The sequence below is a fragment of the Psammomys obesus genome, unplaced genomic scaffold, assembly GCF_907164565.1.
Source record: "Psammomys obesus unplaced genomic scaffold, mPsaObe1.curated_primary_1811, whole genome shotgun sequence".
Lineage (NCBI taxonomy): Eukaryota > Metazoa > Chordata > Mammalia > Rodentia > Muridae > Psammomys > Psammomys obesus.
Genome location: NW_026585895.1, coordinates 21027754 through 21050926, shown reverse-complemented (window position 1 = coordinate 21050926; position 23173 = coordinate 21027754). Strand labels below are relative to the sequence as shown.

The following is a 23173-nucleotide window of genomic DNA, read 5'->3' as shown; positions in this document are numbered from 1 at the left end:
TATCTATCTATCTATCTATCTATCTATCTATCTATCTATCTATCTATCTATCTATTTCTCTCCAGTGATTTCCTATGTATTTCCTATGTGTAGAATGACAACTACACTGTAGGGGGACCACACATATTCACAAAATAAGGAGTAGAATCTCTGGCCCATGCGATGCCAGTCTAACTGGACAGAAAATGCCATAGACTTGTGTTTGTATCCCTGGAGCTAGTATGTAGATTTCTTTCTATTTAAGAAATCATGGTGTCAATTCAATATTTTCTTTTTTTTTTTTTGTATTTTTGTTTTAAATGAATGCATTATTTTTTTTTTCTAAATCACATTCTCTGGTATGGTGTGGGTATTATCCTCTATTTCTTACTTCCCTTCAGATGAAAGGCCAAGGTGGAAACTATTCCATTTGCAAAATGACGTATTTGAGAAGATGGTTAATAAAATAAATTAGGCATTCATTCTCTCTGTAGGCAACTAAATTTTTATGGATATTCAGAGATATTCACAAATATTCACAGATATTAATGAAAGATAGAGGCAGGTACCAGTGAAGTTCACTGTCATGGACCATTCAGTAGTGACTGAATTTGATAAGTAGAAAATACTATGAAATCAAAGTAGATATCATCTCAAAGGCACAATACCTGTAATCAGAATTTTTTATAGTAGTTTATTTGTTTCAAAACACATATTTTACAAAACTAATCAATTAAGGATTTTGCAAGTAATATTTTCAAATGTATATTTTTCAGGGTAAAAATTCAGGATATTGGCATTATATTACATTAATATATTTGTTCCTCCTTTGCTTTAAGAGAAAATTAAATTTATACTGCTCTTTAGACTTGGCAAAGGAAGTAACTGATACTATAAAATGTTTAATTGTTTGATTTAATATTATACTTAAGTTCATACTTACAGGGAGGAACAAGATGTGACTCATGGGCCACAAGCACCATGAAGCTGTATAAATAAGGAATAAAACCTCATACAAAAGCATAACCTACCATAAAGCACTGCCTGTGTGTGTGTGTAATTAAAAGAAATCCATTGTGTGTTTGTCAAGCTTGAACTTTGTAGAAAACGGTGTCAAGTTACAGTGTTAAAAAGTTGCACAAAGACTTGGGATAATGGTTCAGTCGGTGAACTGCACACACATGAATGAGGACCTGAGTTTCACTCCTAGAACACATGTGAAAAAGCTTAGTGTAAAAGCTAGGGAAATCACCTGGTAAATAAAGTCTTCCCTTGTAAGCTTGAAGACCTAAAATCTGATCCCCAAAGCCTATGTAAGAAATAGGCATGTAGGACAGACACACAGTAGTCTCAGCACTCAAGAGGAAAAGACAGGTCACTAAGGCAAGCCAGCTAGCTAGCCAAGCTAGAACTGGAAAACTCCAAGTTCACCAAGAGACCCCAGTTCAATAAATAAGAGGGAAAGTGATTGGGGAAGAAAATATGATACCAAATTTAGGTCCCCGAATGTATGTATACATGTGCACCCATTACACATACCCATATTCATATGAAAAACACACGTGATCACACCGCAACATGCTCACATAATACGCATAAATGGTAAAGCATAAATAAATACAACGCTGGCTGCAGTTGCACAGGCCTGCAATCTCAGTACCAGGGAAGTAGACAGAAGAACCTTGGACTTTGCTAATAGCCAGTCTGTGTGAATCAGTAAGATCCAAGTCCAGTGGGAGACCTGATCTCAAAAATAAGGTAGAGAGTCACAGAAAAAGTTACCAGTTTCAACATCTGGCCTTTACTTATACACACATACCCCTTCTAGGTTTGGACATGACTGTCAGCATAGGCTTTGGGAGCGTACTGTTTATTTTATACATGTTATTTGATGCACATAAAGTATAGAATTTTCAAATCTCTATTATCAACATTTTGTGGTGTTTTCTAGCTTCGAAAATACCAGATATAGAAAGTCCAATTTTTATATGAATCATCTCCCAATCATAAAAATCAATAAGGAAGAGGTCAAATCAAAGTCCCCATAAAGTATGGGTACAGCATTGTTGCAGGGATACGTTCTGTCTTCAGTTTTCATGTACACCTAGAAATGGTCACTTAGTACTAGAGCAGCAGAATTTGCTGTGGGGAGTGCAGGACAACATAGAGAACAGAGCCTGCAGAACCTATGTGAGAAAAGTGGAGGCACAAGTCTTAGCATGAGGAACTACACTCTGAAGATCCCCCTTGCAGAAATGTCCACAGAGGAGAAGAAATAGGAAGTGTGTGATGAAAACGGCCAGATGACTAGTTATATAAGTTCCCAGATCCCAAACCACTAACATGGTCAAGGAGATTGGCAATAGATTTCTTCTCAGCATCACTTAAAGGAAGAAAAGAATGAATAGACAGTTGGAGCCACAGGACAATACAAGCACAAGGTAATCCCCAAATTGATGCTATCTACCAATGCTGTCTTTCCAGTATTGAGGCTTCAGAAGAATAGTGGTTTTATTTGTCATTTTTCTATTGTGATGACAAAAATCCATGACCAAGGCAACTTATAGAAGGAAAGATTTATTCAGGCTCATGCTTCCACATGGATAGCAGATCATCACGGTGGGGAAGAAACAGGCATGGCAGCTGGAGTAACAAGCTCAAATTTTGAACCACAAGCACAGAGTAGAGAAAGTGATCTAGAAACAACCTGAATCTTTAAACTCTCAAAGCTTATCCCCCAAGACATAATTACTCCAGCATGGTCATACCGCTAAACTTACCCAAATAGTTATCAATTGGTAACTTAAATATTTACCATAGTCTGAGGCTATGGGGAAGGGGTTAATTTATCATTCAAATTACTACCTTGTTAAATAAGAAGCTGCTCTGCTATTTGCCCTTCTGAATGAAAATTAAGCATCCTTCCTAGGGTGGATGTTTGTTGTTTAGCTGGTTGCTTGTTACTTCCCTTGTTTCCTAGCTTCTTTAAGTCTGTGGACCATAGTATGGTTATCCTGTATTATATGACAAATAGAAGAGACAACTGAAGCTGTTCAAGAGAGAGAACAAAACACAAGTCTACCATAAATGTCCTCTGAAAGATTCCAACCACCAGGGTATCAAAGCAGATGCTGATACTCACAACCAAACTTTGGGCAGAGCTCAGGGAGTCTTATGGAAGAGAGCTGTGTGTGGTGGTGGTGGCAGGAAATAAAAGAAGCTAGAAGGGACAGGCACTCCAAAAGAACATCAACAGAGCCAACAAATCTGGATCTAGTGGGGCTTGTGGAGACTGATGCACCAACCAAGGACCATGTGTGGAGAGGACCTAGAACCCCTGCTCAGAAGTAACCATTAGGCAACTCAGTCTCCATGTGGGTTCCCTAGTAAGGGTTCAGGGGCTGTCTTTAACATGGACTCTGCTGCCTGCTCTTCGATCACTTCCCTCTGGTGGGGTGGCCTTGGATGCAGCCAGTCCTGATGAGACTTGATAGGTTTGGGTTAGATGGCAGAGGAGGGCTCAGCCTTTCTGTGGACTAGGGGAAGAGGATGGAGGAAAGAGGGAGGGCAGGTGGGACATGGAGAAGATGAGGGAAGGAGCTATGGGTGTAAAGCTGTAAATTAAAAATAAATAAAACAAACTTCGGAAAACACTTTGCAAGAATAAGTTTTATTTAATAAGTTATGTTGAGGAAGACTGTGTATATTGATTATATTTTATTAGAAATTAGAGAAGAAAACAAAAGTGGGAAATACAAAAAGTTTCTATAACTGACAAACTAGAAAATAACACCAAAAAAGAGCAGTGGGCAGGGAGGAAAAAAAGATAAGACAGATTAAATTTGAGTGACTTGTCAAGATATAGGAGTCTAATGAAATAATCCAAACTAGTAAGACAGATAGCTGACTTCACAAGACATTTAGGATCACAATGACAAGCACAAAGAAATACGTTATTAACTAAAATTGTATGGTGGGAAGGGCGGAAGAAACATTTGAGCTATGCTTGCTGAAAGAGAGGAATCAAAATTCATTTTGGGATGAGGAGAAATTAAGGGTCAGGACCAAATCTATAAATTCATAAGATGTATAATTGTAGGCATACCGCATGTAATAAACTATTTTATAAAGACAACAATTAGAAAAGTAAAAAGTTATCAAATAAAAAATATGTAGATTGAAACAACCAAACACCAGTACAATAATATTGAATATATCAACAGAAAATGTGCTAACACTATAGAAACAACAAATTCTATACAATAAATATTCGTTCTCCCTAGAACTGTAATCAAATAAAAGGAAAGTGTAACTTCTTAAAGAATCTCAAAAATGAATATCAAACTGTATGAAACGATACTACCAAAACAAGTTTTAATGTTTAACATTTTAATTTAATGCAGCAACAAACAAGAAAAAAATTCATATATCATGAGTTAAAATACAGGAGATAGAGTTGGAAAAGTATTAAACAAAGTGACCACATATTCTCTAATAGTGTGAACTACCTTATTTTATTAATATAAAGTTATCTATATGAAGTATTATTTCTTTTTAAGCATCTTTTATAGGCTTATTGGTCCATTATTTTAAGTCAACTGAGGTAATTTTCTAAAAATTTGTAAGCTAATAGTTTATCATGCAACACAAATTCTTCACTTACCTGATATGAAGTGTTATTTCTAATACCTAATGTTTGACAACATCCCTTTTTTTAATTTTTATTTTTAATATTAGTCACAGTTTGAGTTTGTTAACTTTGTATCCCTGCTGTATCCCACTCCCTCTTTCCCTCCCAATCCCACCCTCCCACCCTCATCTCCTCCCTGCCCCTTTCCAAGTCCACTGATAAGGGAGGACCTCCTCCCCTTACATCTGATATTGGTTTATCAGGTGTCTTCAGGACTGGCTGCAAAGTCCTCCTCTGTGGCCTAGCAAGGCTGCTTCTCCCTGGGGGTGAGGGTGGGGGGGGTCAAAGAGCCCGCCATTGCGTTCATGGTTTGATAACATCTTAAGTGTTTTTAGTAAAGTACTGATAAAATAGCCAGCATGGTGGAACACACCTTTAGTTTCAGTACTTTGGAGGCAGAGGCAGTGATTTTTGAGGCCAACCTGGTCTACATACTGAATTCAGGGCCCATACAGAGTTACACAGTATGACCTTGTCTTTAAAACAAAAAGCATTGGCAAAGTACATCACGGTACACCTGAGTCATATGACTGTCAAAGCAGATGATAAATTCTGTACAGGGTTAAAAAGTCACACCAGGCATGGACTTCTGATGTGAAATGTAATAATTTTTTTGACAAATGACATGCAAGTGACTACAGCTGAAGCAGAGGATCAGGACTTTATGGACATGTGGCCTTTTACTTACTGTTTACAGTTTTGACTGGTAATATTGGGTTTACCCTCTCTGGGGAGGCAGCATTCTCTTCATCTGTTACATACTCAAAATTAATGATGAACATCATAGCCACACCCTCTTGGTTCTTCACTGGAATTATATGAGTGTTACAAATAAAAGTGGAACCTAAAGAGAGGAAAATAAATGTCAGATAAAAAATAAGCCTTCTGCCTGAACTACCAGTATTAATAAAATCAAAATACATTCCTATAAAAATTTGACTTAAATGACCACTGATATTCAATAAATTAATTTCATTTTTACTCATTTTATTACATATATTTACTTTATGTGCATGCATAAAAAGTATACGTGTAATTCAGTTGTTACATTGTGGAAAAACACAATATCAAATCCTATTACTTCTTATCAGTAACTTAGTAGTTAGTATAGAAAATTATGTATGTATGTATGTATGTATGTATGTATGTATGTATGTACTGTAATATATTCAGTTTGTATCCTGGCTGTAGCCCCCTCAATCCCCTCCCAACCCCACCCACCCTACCTCTTCTCCCTTTATGCCGCTTTCCTAGTCCACTATTCACCCCTATCCCACTGATAGGGGAGGACCTCCTCCCCTTCTATTTGACCACAGCCTATCAAATCTCGTCAGGGCTGGTGGTTGGCTGGGTCATCTTCCTCTGTAACCTGGCAAGGCTGAACCTCTCAAGGTGAGCTTATCAAAGAGCCAGCCACTGAACTCAAGTCAGAGACATCCCCTGATCCCCTTACTAGGGTATCCACTTGGAAACTGAGCAGAGGGTCTAGGTCCTCTCCATGCACGGTCCTTGGTTAAAGTATCAGTCTGAGTCTCTGATGGCCACCCACCCCTGCCACCCCGGGCCCAGTTTTTTGGCTCTGTTGGTCTCCTTGTGCAGTTCCTGTCCCCTCCAGGTCTTTCTATCTCCCTCTTCTTCCACAAGATTTCCTGCACTCTGCCCAAAGTTTGGTTATGAGTCTCAGTATCTCCTTCCATACCCATCAGTCTTTCTGAGGCCCCCTGTGGAAAGCACCTGTCCTGCTCCTTGTCTTCTTCTACCTCCGATGTCTATCCTGTTTGCCCTTCTGAGTAAGGTTTCAGCCTCTTTGCTAGGCTCCTCTGTGTTGTTTAGCTTCTTTAGGACTATCGATTTTAGAGTTTAGTATGTTCATCCTATATTATACGGTTAATATCCACTTATAAGTGAGTATATACTATATGTGTCTTCCAGCTCCTGGGTTACCTCACTCAGGATGATCCTTTCTAGTTCCCACCATTTGCTTACAAATGTCATGATTTCCTTGTTTTTAATTGCTGAGTAGTATTCCGTAGTGTAAATGTACCACAATTTCTGTATCCATAATTCTGTTGAGGGGCATCTGGGTTTTTTTTTTTTTCCGATTCTGGCTATTATGAATAATGCAGCTATGAACATAGTTGAGCAAATGTCATTGTTGTATTGTTTAGCATCTTTCAGATATATGCCCAGGAGTGGTATGGCTGGAACCTGACATAGCACTATTCTTACTTTTCTAAGAAAGTGCCAGATTGATTTCCAAGTGGTGTACAATGGAGTGGATGTACTCCATTCCCGCCGGCAATGGAGGAGGGTTCCCCTTTCTCCACAATCTCTCCACCATGCACCATCCATTGAATTTTTTATTTTAACCATTCTGATGGGTGTACTCAAAATTAATCTCATTACAATAGAGAAAAATATTTTTAAGATTCTAAAAAACACTACCATCCATGTCCTATATATATGCTTTAAATCTGTATCTACGTGAAACAGACTTATATAAACAGTGAAGAGTTACCCATTTTATATCCTCATGGTTTTTGAATTCAAAATTATATCCCTTTCCTTCTTAATTTCTTGAACACAGTAAATCACTAGCTGTCAACTGTGTTGTAACAAATGAGAACATACAAAATCCAAGTGATAATGCTTTTATTTGGCTTTAATTTGTTAGGAAAAGGGAAATTGTATATATTATTGTATCATTTTTTTTTCTCATGTTGCCATTAGCTACCACTATTGATCCACCAGCACAATCTTTTCCATCCATGACCTATGGAATACAGTTGAGAATATCTTTAAACCATTTAATTCTGTCTGATTTCTTAGAGTTGACTCCTAATAGCCCCTCAAACAGTTTCTTTTCAGCATTATCTTCTGAATATTTGCTCTATTTAGTCAAAATGAGAGAAATCTCATAAGCTATGTGTTCATTTCAGCCAATTGTAAATGCACAAACTTCAGAAAATGATCTTGGTCTCTCAGATAATAAAGTATATTATGATTTTTTTTCATTTTTAAAGATTATATGGGATTATATTCTATTATTATATCTTGAGAATTCTTTCGGAGTGTCAAAATAGGAAGGACTATATGAAGGTTAGGTTGATAAGAGATTTTGGGTGAATGTGAGAAAATGGAAACTAGGAATGAAGGCATGGAGTGATAGCAGAAAGTTTGAACCAAGAGCCCAGCATCGACAAGAACCACAAGATGCTGTCACTCCAAAGCAGCATCATATATAAATTATATTGAGAGCCAAACAAGCAGTGAATAAAGCTCCTTTCTACCTTTAGAGCCCTGCATCATGTCACATGCAACCAGCTTGGAACAGAAGCTGTTCTCGCTGCCATAAATGATGGACAGAGGGCTTTGGTGCATGAGACAGGACAGCTGTTTACCATGTGTAAATAGCTTCTCCACATTAGAAGCCAGTGGCTTCTAATTTCTATAGAACTGAGTCACAAAGACCCCTTTAGAGCAATACTCTTTGTATCTTAGAGATACCAATGTGTTAATTATAATTTAGATTTCCAAATACTGGAATCCTCTCAAATTTGAAATGGAATAGACTTTCATATAATTTCAAATTTTATATAAAGGAGCCCATACATTACAGATGCAAAAAAAAAAAAAAGCTTTAAGAATGATATGCTGCACCTCCAGTCTTCAGCTGTATCTTCAATTCATCTAATAAAATAGTTAGCTAGAGCACTTGTCGAAGTTTCCATGGTAACAAACAGGCTGACTTTAGTAAACACAAAATAAGCAATTTAAGAGTGCTCCATTAGAACTAAATATAGAAGAGCTCCAGGCCAGGCATCACAATGCACACTGGTTAAACAGAGTCTGAAGAGATGTGAGAAATAGCCATTATGTAATTTCCTAATGAATCAAAATACACATCGATTTTGCCACTTAAAATGACATTTCCTGCATCATTCTCAATATAATTGTGAATTCACAGATTTGTTTTTCAGCAGTTTCAAATCTTTCAACATTTGAGGTATACTGCTGATTGTAAAGCAGAAACATAAAACAAATCTTTGGAAAAATAAATAAATAAATAAGACAGTCAAGGACAGAGATCTAATAGGCTTACCATAGAACAGAATCATTTCACATTGGCTAATAAAAGGAAAACCATGCCCTTCCATACAAAGGCTTGAGATTTACTGTTGAGTACTGAAAAGCATATAATTATCATGCCTCGGAAAAACAGTTCAATGCATTGTATATCAGCTCCACACCTCATTGCATATGTATAATTAATCTGAGATTTATTGCTTACTCGTATTGCTTCCGACATGCTTCCATTAAGTAATATATTCTTTTTACAAGCAAAACTAAAGACTCGCATTTACATGCTTTTCAGTTTTAGTTTGGGATGGATATATCCACCAATCTTGTGCAGCCTCTGGCAGGCACACAGTGAAAGGGAAGACACAGAATTTAGAGGAGGAGCATATATTGAACATATTTTAGCTTGTATAATTCTACAACATCCAAGGAATTTTGAGTTACTCCTTCTGTTTAATATTTTTCCTAAATGACATGGTAAAAGCAAAAGGAACAGAAAAATAATTCATAAAACACTCTTTTAACAATGAAGAAAAAAAGACTTATTCATTGATGCTTAAATTACATTAAATCAGGAAAAATTTGAATCTTGTTAAGATGCATCATGTATTCAAATGGAATTAATAGTGTTTATTAAGAAGCAGAATATTTACAATAGCATCCATTATTTATACAGTCATGCATGCAATTATGCTGCAATAATGGTCCTTAGACTTTGGTTCATTTCCATATTTTGTTTCCTGCTTGAAAAATCTCTCCAAAGTGGAAAAGGCTAGTTAGGAGGAGCAGCGCTCATTTTAATAAATTTTTCAGAATTAAAAAAAAAAAACAAAAACAAACTTAAACTCTTGTTATTAGTCAAGGGAAGCATGGTAATTTGAATAATATAACAATTAGCTCTTCATTCATAAATAAGCGCCTTACACTCAGCTGTATCATAAAATGAAAGGTCATGATTTTTTCTACATAAATGTCTTTGAATGTGTTTTATGTCTGTGATGTGTACTCCTAGGGCATCCTGTGCACACAAAGAGCAACGGGGAAGTCAGAGCTACTATACCAGTGTGTCACTACGGACTGTGGGCTGTGGAGGGTAGTCCAGGGAAAATGCAAAATTGTGTGCCAAGTGTGACCTGAACTTCCCTCTTAGTTAGGAAAGTGCTGGGGAATTTCATGCAAAGATCACATTCATTTGGTTTAAAATTATCACTCTCATGTGTGATAGTGCAAACAATGGCTTGTTGAAAATGCCAGAATAGAAGTAAAGAGGGCAGTTAGGAAAATACTGTAAAGGACTGGCAAGTGAGTCTAATTGTTTATATAAGGATGGTGTGGGTGAAAGGGCTGAGGTAGAATCTGAAATGTAGTGAGCAAGAAGAATGGCATCCTATTTCTTAACTGCAACAGAGAAAGGGAGGAAGCGGTGTCCAGTCATAGGTTTTTGAGTATGGTGGCTCTGAAATTGCTTGCTGGGTGTCTAAGTGGAGATGTTGAGAAGATAAACAGTAGCGGCTGCTGTTCAGTTCAGTTTAGGCATCGGTATGAGTCAGAGTTAAGAATCTGGAAGTCATTAGGGAAAACACTACATTGCAAGGATGGATGGTGGTAGTTAGGGAGAGAGGAAATTTGTAGTCTTTTCCCAGAGGCACTTCGGAGTCGAAGGGAAGACAAAGGCGGCCCTGTAAAGACGGAGGAGGAACACACAGTGAGGTGGGTGGAAAATCAAGATCACAAGGCATCAGGTCTTCAGAGTATTCCTGAAGGAGGATTCTGTGAGCTCTTGATGATAGGAGTCCTGAGACCCACACAAACACATGACCCTTTAAGAAATATTTTCAAAGAGTTGTGGCCATGAAACTGCTTGGATGTATTCAAGGGTGAATGGGAGTACAGGAAATATACCCAACAACAGAAGCTTCTTTTGAGCTGTTTTACTAAATCGATGAACTGGTCACAGTCCTAACACAGGTCAGTAGCCAGAAAAAAAAATATTAAAGGTATAATTTTTTTAAGAAACACTGTGATAAATTTTTATACTTCTACAAGGTAATGTTTTTAAGTAACTCTATCCTAATTTTGTTTTCATTAACTAATTTATCACCTAGGTTCAAAAAGGCCTAACCCTCTTTCAAGGCATGTTCTTAGCTTTGCTTTATTCTGTGTTGATTTCTCTGCACACAGTACCCATACAAAACATGATAACCCCTGTTACTGAAGCACACTAGCTCTGTGACTGGAATGTCTGCTTCTGAATCTTTGTGCAATCCTTTATTTTCAGAGTAACTGTGTTTAGCCATATTAAATGGCACAGCTCAGCCCACCTTTTGCTTATCCATATCCTGTAAATAAATTTTATTTTCTAAACTTGTTCTTGGTATTAAATACCCAAGTGAGTTAATATCCACTTAGTGAGGCACACAGCCTGAGACCATCACGGAATTAGGAATGAGAGAGAAAGGTCCGGAGAAAGAGACAGGAGGGAAATATCGTGATGATAAAGACCATCTGAATAGTGACCGAAGCATGCCAGAAAAGGCAGCTAAACGAAGATAAGGCCAACATAACCTCTGGAGAGCCCCGTCCATCCATTTGTCTGGGAGAGACATGTCAACTCTCAAAAACCTGCTAACCCCACCGAAGGCCAACAAGCCATCCGGGTGTATACTATTCCACTCGGTAGCCTTTCCTCATTCTTACTCCATGCCCTGAGAGGAGCAAATAGAAACCAGCATATTGGAAGAGAGCAAATATAATTTCATTTAAATCAATTGATTTGCTTTTTTTTTTTTTTTAAAAAAAAATAACTCATAATCTAGACCACACAGAAAGGGCTGAGTTGTGTCCCTTAAAATGTATTATGTTCAAGCCCAAACTCCAAAGACCTTAGAATGTGTGTGAAAATAGGATTTAAAAAAGGAAATTGACTAAAAATGTGGAAGTAGGAAGGCACACTGCTGATTGCTTAATGCAGTGAGAAGCTGAATTTTTAGAATTTTTAGATCTGTGTTTTTTTTTTTTTTTTTTTTTTTTACAATAGAAAGTCAACAGAAGTCCAATGGCTGCAGATGATTCATAAAAGAATGAACCTGCCAAATCATCATCCAAAGAGCAGTCAATTACCCGCAGTGAGTAAAGTTCATGGGCTGGCGACAAACAACATAAGCAGCATTTCTATCACAATTCAAGCTTCAGAGACTGCAACAGTTCCTGTGAATGCACAGTGCACTTAGAAAAACATCAGGCATAAAGTAAAATTCAATAACATGAACAACCACATTTGACCATTGTTACAGGGTCTTCAGGGAGCAAGTGTAATGGTTATTCTTAGTGGTCAAGTTGACTACATCTGGAATTAACTAAAACCCAAGCATCTGGTTGCATCTGTGAGGGACTTTTCTTAAGTCATTTGAAGTGGAAGATCCTTTAGATCCACTTTTATAATCTGGATGTTTTGAAGTGGGAAGAACAACCTTCAATTTAGTCCACCACATCTGGTGGCAGCATATACGAAGGACATTGAGAGAGGAAGCTCTCGCTCTTTGCCTGCTTGTCCTCACAAATCCATTCCTTCATTGGCATTAGAGGCTCGTTCTTTGGTATTTTGCAGACTGAAGACCAGCTCAGACATCCAGCCTCATGAACTTTCCATTGGTAGACAGCCATTGGTGGACTACAACCTGTAAGCCACTCTAATAAATTATATATATAGTGTATATATACATATATTATATATGATATAATTTATGATATTAAAATAATAGAGCACATATAATGTGATAATATGTGTGTGTAGTACTTCTATTAGTTTTGTTCCTCTAGAGAACCCTGACTCATACTCAAGGTAACCACTCAGACTCTGTAAGCATTTTTCTCTAAACTTCTACCATTCTTAGAGATAGAACCACAATGCTTAGTTTATCTTTGGGGCACCAAATAAAGAATATTCTTTTCTGAACTGATCAATTTAACAAATACTTGGGAGATTTCATTCCTTTCTCTCTAGTAGACTAGAAGGACTTTGAAGATTTAAAAAAAAATCATTAAAGGCTGGCCTTAGCATAAAAATAAAATACCAGTCCCTATGGGAAAAAACAAAAACAAAAACAAAAACTTCATCTAAGAGGCAGTGCTGTTCATTTTTAATAGAAAGACATGTTAAAAAAAATCAAAGGGAATGTTTATCCCATAGAAGAAAAAAGCTACTGTTCATTAATGACTGATGGTAGGTCTAGGTGGAAACAATGTGAAAAAAACAAATCAAATTGGTACTTGGCTTTCTGTATGTAATACTCATTTTTCTTTCTTTTCTTCAGTAACTCTTTATATGTATATCAATAAGGCAACTCATGAAAATAACTAATTTTTCATTGAGCTTAGAATGAAATAATTGATTATGACTTCTAGAGGAAATTTTAAAAAGGAGGATAGAGGCGAACAGCAACATGATAGACACCCCTCATGTAGCCTCCACAAGAAGAAATATCTTTATTTTGTGTTTAAAACATGTTAGACATCCCAATTCCATTTTGGACTATTTTCTAATATTAATATCATCAATGTGCTAGTTGTGACCCAAAGGAAAGTGCCAAGTGAAGAAGTATTAGAACAAAACTAACAGAAATTACTGATTGAAAAGTATGTGACATCATTTGGCCTGGTCCCTATCAATAATTCTTTTTTGTTATATAATAATTACAGTTTATTTACTTTGTATCTCAGCTGTAGCTCCCTCCCTCATTCCCTCCCAATCCCACCCTCTCTCCCTCATATCCTCCCTGCCCCTCTTTATGTCCACTGATAGGGGAGGTTCTCCTCCCCTTCCATCTGACCCTAACTTATCAAGTCTCATCAGGACTGGCTGCAATGTCCTCCTCTGTGGCCTAGCTAGGCTGCTCCTCCCACAGGGGGTGGGGAGGTCAAAGAGCCAGTCACTGAGTTCATGTCAGAAACAGTCCCTGTTCCCCTTACTAGGGTACCCACTTGGATACTGAGCTACCATGGGCTATATCTGAGCAGGGGTTCTAGGTTATATCCATGCATGGTCCTTGGTTGGAGAATCAGTCTCAGAAAAGACCCCTGTGCCCTGATATATTTGGTCCTTGTGGAGCTCCTGTCCTCTCCAGGTCATACTAACTCCCCCTTCTTTCATATGATTCCCTGCATTCTGCCCAAATTTGGTTATGTGTCTCAGCATCTGCTTTAATACACTGCTGGGTAGAGTCTTTCAGAGGCCCTCTATGGTAGGCTCCTGTCCTGTTTCTTGTTTTCGCCTACTTCCAATGTCCATCCAATTTGTCTTTCTAAGTGAGGATTGATCATCTTACCCAGGGACCTCCTTACTTATGGTCCACTTTAGAATTTATCACAACATATGCAGAATAATAGATTGGTGAAGTATCCTGGATTCCTTTATGGTAAACAGTCCCAGATGTGGTATTTACATGCATACATAAATCTCAATAAATCATGGGAGTACCATACATATTTGTTGAGCTGAAAAATCGATCCTATTTCCTCTCCCTGATGGTGAGACAGTTGACATGAAGTGGTCCATAGGAAGGAGTGTGTGAGTGTGACAGAGGAGCATTTGTGACCACAGTGGGCAGTAACCTATAGCTTCAAGAAATTAGGATTTGAAGTCCAAGAAAACCAGATATCTGAGTTCTGAAACTGCCACATTATTGAGGTTTTCTGTGTTCTGCCTTTTTTTCTCTGTGAACTGAGAAGAATGCCATATAAAAGCAAAAAAAAAAAAAAAAAAAAAAAAAAGGACAGTGAAGACTATGGGTAGGAGAAAGATACAACTTTTAACTTACTATGAAAAGCCACCTCTGAGTAAAGACGTAAGGAAACATGTGAGCTGTAAAAAATTCTTAAGAAAACTCAGGGAAAGGTCACCAATATATATGGACGCTCTACTGCAGACTGAAATGTGTCCCCTCAGAATCTACAAGAATAGCGTCACGTGACTCTATTTAGAAATAGTTCTTTCAAGGAGCAAAATAAGTTTATAAGGAGAATTGAAATTTAGTGAATTTCTTCCCTGCAAAAGGGGACAGAGCCTGAGGTGCCCGGGGCACGGAGAATATCAGAGCACATAATTAACAGTGAGGCAGAAGACCCTGTTATGTAGATGCAGAACTATGCTATTTTGTTTCAACAGCATGTAGAGAATATGATAACCTCAACCCGGAGAAGGCCAGGAGGTGGCCAGTGTGGTGGAAGCAAATTAAGCTAGGGTGCATTGAAATGATTTTGGTTGATAGTATGCTCCACTGTGTGAACTGAGTGAAAAAATGATGGTTCTAGAATATTAAAGCAATAGAGTACATATGATTTTTTTTGACATTTTACTACATATGTATTTTGATCACAGTCACCTCCTCTTTTTACTGTCATAGTTTTATATTTCATAGTTTAATTAAGGTTCCTTACAGAAGCATGGGTAAGGGGTCATGTTTATTAACTGTCTAACTGCACACTAGAATGCACTTTATTAAGTGGAAAAATGGATTAAGAGGAAGATCTTGCCTTGATGTTTTGGGAATTTAGTCTACGGGTGTTAAGGATGTGACAAGTTGTTCTGAGAATAGGAGTGTCCTATGAAGAAGTGCTTCATCAGACGGAGAACTTAGACATATGCTTCGGGAGCTATTAGTGATGCCACAGAGAAAACATAAGTTCAAAGATGTAAGAGCTATATATTTGATTGAAGAGACAGAGAGGTACATTTAGAAAGGCTATTAAATAACTCTTACCCAATGTCATACAACAAAATAAATGAAACAGTCAGTTCAATTGAGCACATAGAGTCTGTTTGGTTTGATGGATTGGGTGTAACTTGACCGTTGTGGGAGGTAAGAACCCATCAGCAGACCAGTGGCCATTTTTCTTATCTTTCCAGTCAGCTTGCTAACGTTAAAGGAGGATGTCGAAAACAAACAGGAGAAAACCATGTGAGTTAATAAAAACGTTATATCTTGATGCATTATATATAAAAATAAATTCAGAAAGTCAGTGTATCTAATGATTGCTGAGATTAAAAAAATTAATACGATAGATGCATGCACTCTCCAACGTAATTAAATGGTTTCAATCATAAATAAATTTAGATAGTCTGTGTTCCTAATGGAGTAACAAGGAACTGCAACAGTCCTTTCAGACTTTTCTAGATAAATATTATCTACCCATTGTCTGTAGGTTTTTTAAAAAAATGGCAAATTAGTCTAATTTATATAAACTTGACTATGGCATTCATGTTCTGCTATGTGGTTATTATATGTCTCATGTATATAAGACAAATAAATTGTATTTAATTATGTCTGATTTAAATAATTTTACATGCTCAAAATGACAAGGTTCTACTATTCTTTCTTGACAGCGTAGCTTTGCATGCATGTAGAACCGCCACTTATCTGACTCCTGTCACTTAAAGTGGGACCTTACACTTACACATTTCTTAATAAATGTGTCCTGGAATGACATTTCTCATCTGTAAAGTGGGCAAAGAAGGACACAGTGGGCTATGCTACAGGGCTATTGGTAAGACAAAATGAGATAATACATTTAAAACACTTAGCAAGGAGGTTGGCATATAAGCAGTGAGAGATAAGGGAATCATATTGTCATGGAAAAGTAAAATTTTTTGGTTTAAAAAGGTAGGAACACACCTTCCAAAAGTTCCTTCTTTTCAGAAGGAATTTTACATGTGAACTCACCAATTTAATCTTCTTAGGTTTAGATGATCAGGTGCATCAGAGAACTATTAGAATTAGGGTAACAACTTTGTAGAGGATGGACCTTCCATCAGCTGATGTCCAACGTATGTTTAACTTTGCATTGATTAGGTCCTACTTTGCTTCTCATATATTTTGCCTGTCTTTGTATCTTGTCCCCTTAATGCACACAATATATTATGTGACTACAAAAGCAGGCTTTTAAAATTTTGATATGCAACAGCAACCTGTGAATTATTTTGCATTTTTAGGAAACCTTTGGTAAACATTTGGAAGTAAATTTCAGGTAGGAAAGTCATGTTAACTCCTAGTATTTGTTGTGTTTCAGCCACTGTGCTGATGAATTTACAAGCTTTCATATCATTTATAAGCTCATGAAAACTTAGATACATATGCTGTCATTAACACCATCCCATACATGAAGGAAACTATGCATATAGGTTCTCTCCTTTTTTGATCCTGAGACACACTGTCCTTTATGACGATTTGGACAGAATGTTTTTCTTCTGAGTTCTTTGGTATCTCAAGACTTTAAACTCTATGATTTTCAAATCATGTGCGTACGAAAAAATTTTTATTTTTATAGTAATTCCCTGAGAATTGAAACCTTTTACTTCCTTTTTAGTCTTGAATCTTTCTACAGTACTCCTGGAGTAGATAGATTCTTCCTTGGGGCCTTCTAAGAATAAACATGGTCTACTCTGTTGCTAGTATCTTTTCATATATTCCCACCAAAAATAGGAATGTCATTTTCTGAATGTGTCCCATGTGACATTCATTTTTTTTTCATGAATAGGTTTTTCACAGAGAAGTGTTTAGTAATTAGTAATTAGTAGAATCTTAGCTTTTGAACTCTGACATGCCTTAGTATTGGGTTGTGATATATATGAAAATAAAACCTATCTTGAAACAGAATTTATGAAACCTGGAAGGAGAAGATAGGAGTATAAGACTCAGGAAATTAAACTCACAGTTTAAGGAAGTTCCAAAAACTTACAAGATTCACAAGACCCCTCCCCAAGGATATTCTATTAATAAATACTGGGAAGAATGCCTGCCTTGAGTCCTGCTTCTGTGAGGAGTTTCAGAGATGCAATTTCATGAACTGTCATTCATGCTGAGGTGTGCTTTTCAGTGATGCAGCTGTTCTTCAGTAATCACATTTCTCTAAGTAACTCTTCAACTCTTCACTCATACTTTTCTCTGGTCTGCCATTGGTATCCTTTCTGGGGTGAATAGATGTTTATTTACCTCTCCCCAGGAAGAGTCAAACACCAAGTGGTTCATTCATTCTCCTTCATGTGTCTTCTAAAGACTGAAATGTGGAGTTGATTCTAGGAAGATGTTTCTGTGAGCAATCTATAGTGAATATCCTTTCTATAGTAAATGCTTAAGATCCATTATTAGTACTAGAGATTTAGTTTATAAGTCTAGGTGAATTCTAAAAAATGAAATCTTTTTACAACAGAGCATACCCCAACACACACACACACTCTCTCTCTCTTTCTCTCTCTCCCCCATTTCATTCTTTCTATTGTTGTATGAAATGCTGTGGCTTTGTCTCCATGCCCTACAAATACCAGACAAAGACTCTATGTTTGAGCTACATACTTAGCCATTAAATTCTGTTTTAAATAAACTTGTGGTTAAAGTCTAAGTGTTCCCAATATCATAGGAAATAATTAAATTGTGTCATGTTCTATTTATCACCTACAGCATCCGACAGGTAAGGAAGCAAATATCATAGGTCACATAGGAGCTTATGGAGGAAGAACATCTATAGTGAACAAAACACTGAGCCAGAAAAAATGGAAGATGCAAAATGCTGTGAATCTGGTATATTTTTCCTTGGTATTGATTCTTATCTAAGATCTCAGAAATAGAGTAAAATCATATTGTCGCATTACATCATGTAAATAGCATCAATGAATTTCTAATAAGCGTGTTTTCAGTCAAAAGACAATTGCTAAATAAAATATAGCTTTTCATACCCTAGGCCCAATGACCAAAAACTTGTTCCTTATGACAGAGATCAAGTTTTATACTATAGAAGCAGCAATTCAAGAATCCAATAATGTTATACATCAGAAATTCCATCTAAGTGTAAAATATGTAAAGAAATAATTTTCATTTTGTTTAATCAAGAGTCATTTCCCCCTGATCATTGGTATTGGGTCATATGAGAATTCACATTTTTTGAACTGATTTGTTGTATATTACTCTTAGCCATTGATATATTTTCCACCAAGATTTATGTTCAAGTGTCATGCTCAGATGTTCTCTTTCATAATCAACTTGCAAATTTAATCATTGAAAAAAAAACTCAGTTTCTATCTGTTAGTGATCAGTGACAGATAAATGATTTGATGGTTGAAATTAAAAGAAAAGATATGTTTTGTCTTATTGATAGATAAGATTATCTTTTAAGAACTACTACTACCATTACCAGGTATTTTGACTCCGCTTCATTTTGTAAACTGACTTAGCATAGTAGACAAGTGTCAGAACAAGCTGGCACTCATATTCAGCAAGGCCAAGCCTACATTTTTTAAAATTATTTTTTATTATATTAGTTACAGTTTGTTAACTTTGTACCCCTGCTGTATCCCACTCCCTCATTCCCTCCCAATCCCACCATCTTTCCCTCATCTCCTCCCTGTCCCTTTCCAAGTCCACTGATAGGGAAGGACCTCCTACCCTTTCATCTGACCCTGTTTTATCAGGTATCTTCAGGACTGGCTGCAAAGTCCTCCTCTGTGGCCTAGCAGGGCTGCTTCTCCCTCGGGGTAGGGGGGGTGTCAAAGAACCTGCCATTGAATTCATGTCAGAAACAGTCCCTGTTCCCCTTATTAGGGTACCCACTTGGATACTGAGCTACCATGGGCTACATCAGAGCAGAGGTTCTAGGTTATATCCATACATGGTCCTTGGTTGGAGAAACAGTCTCATAAAAGACCCCTATGCCCAGATATACTTGGTCCTTGTGAAGCTCCTGTCCTCTCCAGGTCATATTAACTCTCCCTTCTTTCTTATGATTCCCTGCACTCTGCCAAAGTTTTGGTTATGAGTCTTAGTATCTGCTTTTATACACTATTAGGTAGAGTCTTTCAGAGGCCCTCTGTGGTAGTCTCCTGTACTGTTAGTTGTTTCTCCTACTTCCAATGTCCACCCCATTTGTCTTTCTAAGTGAGGATTGATTACCTCACCCCGGGTCCACTTCCTTGTTTATCTTCTTTAGGTGCACATATTTTAGTATGTTTATCTATCTTATAGGTCTATATACATGAGTATATACCATGTGTGTCTTTCTGCTTTTGGGATACCTCACTCAGGATGATCTTTTCTAGGTCCCACCATTTGCCTGCAAATTTCATGATTTCCTCACTTTAATTCCTGAGTAGTATTCCATTGTGTGGAAAATCTGGGGCATGTTTGTGATGATGTCTTAAAAATTGTACACTTTTATTTTTCTATGGAAGTAAATATTTTGTTATTTAGTTAAAAACATGTTCCACAAAGAACATTTCTCTGCCAATCCCTGACCATCCCTCAGATACCTAAGCCAGGCTCATCCTTCCAAACTGTCAGTTGTTCTGTCAAGTGGCATTAACACTAAACTGACCGAGAATATAAACAAATGTGCTCATCATGGTATGTGCACAGGATATCAAGGTCAGAGCACAGTGAAGATCCAGGGGCACATACACATTGTCTTACTGATCTTACATATGGTTCTTTGTGTGGCAAATTCTGTCCATTGAGTTTCTGTGATTATTGAAAGTAACTTTCCTTTATTATGCATATGTTTTTGTTTGTTTGTTTGCAAAAGGATTGAAGTTAGAAAATAATATTAGCATCTCTTAGAATGTGTAATTATACATTGGTCAAATTTAGTAAGGAATTATGTGTTAGTTATCTGCAATAAGTAAGTATCCCCTTACAAGTTGGACATGCTACAGACATGATAAAAACATGGATATAAGACTTAGTGTATGATTCAAGGGTAGTGTGCTTGCCTAAAATTAAGGGTGCCATATATATATACATATATATGTATGTATGTATGCATATTTATGTATAAGCCTCTACTCTTAGAGTTGATTTTAAATATATGTTTCTACTCTTAGGAGTTATGGAGTACCTAGGAAGAGGCATGTAATTCTTGTTAAAGATATGAGAAGTTCAGTCAGGAAGCATCATTCAGGCTTCATCTTAAATGATGACAATGAGGAGGAATTTGGAGGGGAGGAGGACTTTCTGGCTAAGGAAAAGCATGAGCAGTGAAGAAGCTTGGTGAGCTGAGGCATGATACATGGCGTATGTGAATGAGGACTGAGATTTCAAAAATGCTTCTGTTTTCTCTCCTTTCTCTTTCACACACCCGTACAGGTTAGCTTAGGCAGAATTCCTTTCTGGATACCTGGGATGAGGAAGGCACTTTTGAACTGGAGAGCAACATGCTTTATTTTTATCCATTTGGTTCTATAGTGGCAACACTTGCAGGCAGCTAATTAATTACCCTATGACAGGCATTTCTCATTTCGGTAATGGGTACTTTTGTCAAGCTCCTTGTAGTTATACAAATTTTTTTTTAACATGGAATTCTCATAAGCATCTTAATCAACATTATAAGACAAATATCACCGGGAAGAATAGGAAACCTTCCTAAAGCACACAGTTTTTCTGTGGGAAATTCCAGCTTTTATCAGCAAGGTGTGACTCATGCTGAGATATTTCACAACACAAAGAAGCTCCTTTCTACCTCCATAGGTGATGGGTGTGGCCTCAATCATTCAGAGCTCCATATTTTCCCATCACTTCTGTTCCAGCACAGACTTTGGGATTGTCTTCATTACCCCTTACAGCAAAAGGCAAATTTCAAAATAGAAAAATCATTACCAACAACCTCAGGTCTCATCTGTGCATCCTGAGCAATGGGCGAAGACCATTTTGGATTTTGTAACAAAAGGAAAAAGAAGTGAAATTGAAGTTTTAATAATTATTTTATTTTGTACCTTGGCCTTCCTGTGTTTTCAAATAAACCAATAAAATATCCTATTCTGCTTAAGCACAGTAAGCTAGATTTTAAACTTTCTTTTATCGTGTCCATGCTGTCTTTATAGAATACATCTGAGGAAACTGGGATTCAAGTGACATCTATTATGGGTGTTCTGCATGACCAACTCTGCTGTGGAGCACCCCATCCCCCTCAGGCTTTGACACCAGGCCTCAGGGCATGAGGCTGCTACAGATGTTCCCTGTTCCCTAAGGATGTCTGAAACATGTGCCTGCAGCAGATGACTGATGGCCGGGGTTCCTATGCAATGCTTTATCTTGCCTCGGATATGTTTTTCCAAAGGCAGCAAAAGAAGGGGACCACATTTAGTATGTTGCATGCCTAACCTATTTCTGGATTTATTACACAACTTGCTATTTTTAAATTGACAGGAGAGTGACTGCCATGGTCTGGCTGCTCACGGAGGAGACTGTGGACAAGGTACAGGTTGAGCATGACGTGAGGTGTTTTCCTGAGTGACAGTGTCTATCCCCCACATCTCTAGAGGTTGCAGTGTAGATGAGAAACTTCTGTGCCAGGTCTTCAGAAGTTAACTTGTGGGTCTGACACTTATAATTGTTTCACCTTGGTATGCATTACTTAAGTGCTTCAGAAGTTCATCCTCATTTATAAACAGGAACAGCATTACAATCGACTTCGTGGGGTGATATAGTGATAACTGAATTATCCAACATCTATTAAAATGATTATATCACCTTTGTATAATGAAAATGTATGCTAATATCAAAAGAGAAACATTAAAGATTTATTGTGTGTTTTCTTGCTAGCAAACCACTAACACAAAGGCAGGACTGAATGTACAGGGAAGGAGAGAAGAGGTGCTTGTAGGATGCATATCGCTCCTATGACCTTCTGACTACTCACACATCCTATCCTGCCATTCCACAGCTTCACAGTTGCCTTGTGATAGTAGATGTTGGTGATCTACTCAACTTATCCCGAGACTTTGCCTCTCTGCAAATTTACCAGTCTGTGCATTCATCCAGGACTGCTTAACTAGCAGACTTCAGAAGACAAAGAATGCCTAGTGTTCAGTCACATAAGAGAATACATCTCAGCTCTTGGCAGGAGTTTTTTTTTTTTTTTAATAAGTTTCTGTGTATCTCTGCTGTTTACTCATAACCAAGGAATATGTGAACACAGGACTTAGAGTAAACTGCATCATCTAAAATCCAAGCCTTTGACTATTCTAAACAGAACCGTTCACCTGCTTACCAATGGCTTCTTTGCCTGATGCCCTTACACTGATTAGTGAATGCATTGATGTGTGTGTGTGTGTGTGTGTATTTTAAAAATAGGTTAACTCATTTAGTACGAACTTTCTGGAAATTGAACTCTATAAAAAAAAAGTCTTTAATGCTGTAGATATTAGGCAGTTAGGTAAGCTATTTTGAGAGACATTTTGATGCCATTGGAGACTTCTATTATATCTAAAATGGTAAAGAAGCGAAAAAAATAAGAATGAACACACTGGTGAGATTGTAATAGATACTATGAAATTATAGCAAGGCTGACCTATAATGCATATATTTGAAAAGAGAGAGATTAAAGATTTAAAATGAAAGGGATTAATTTCCCACATTCTTTTCTCTGACCATCATTGTAAAATGC

The 23173-nt window shown here is 37.2% G+C and overlaps 1 protein-coding gene across 1 annotated transcript in view; it reads right to left on the bottom strand.

Annotated features, from left to right (window-relative positions):
• Positions 1-23173, bottom strand: part of Kcnh7 (potassium voltage-gated channel subfamily H member 7) — a 489239-nt gene that overhangs the window by 165334 nt on the left and 300732 nt on the right. The window contains exon 3 of the mRNA XM_055600818.1: positions 5358-5513. Within this exon, the coding sequence (XP_055456793.1) occupies positions 5358-5513 (156 nt within the window). The remainder of the gene's footprint in view (positions 1-5357; positions 5514-23173) is intronic.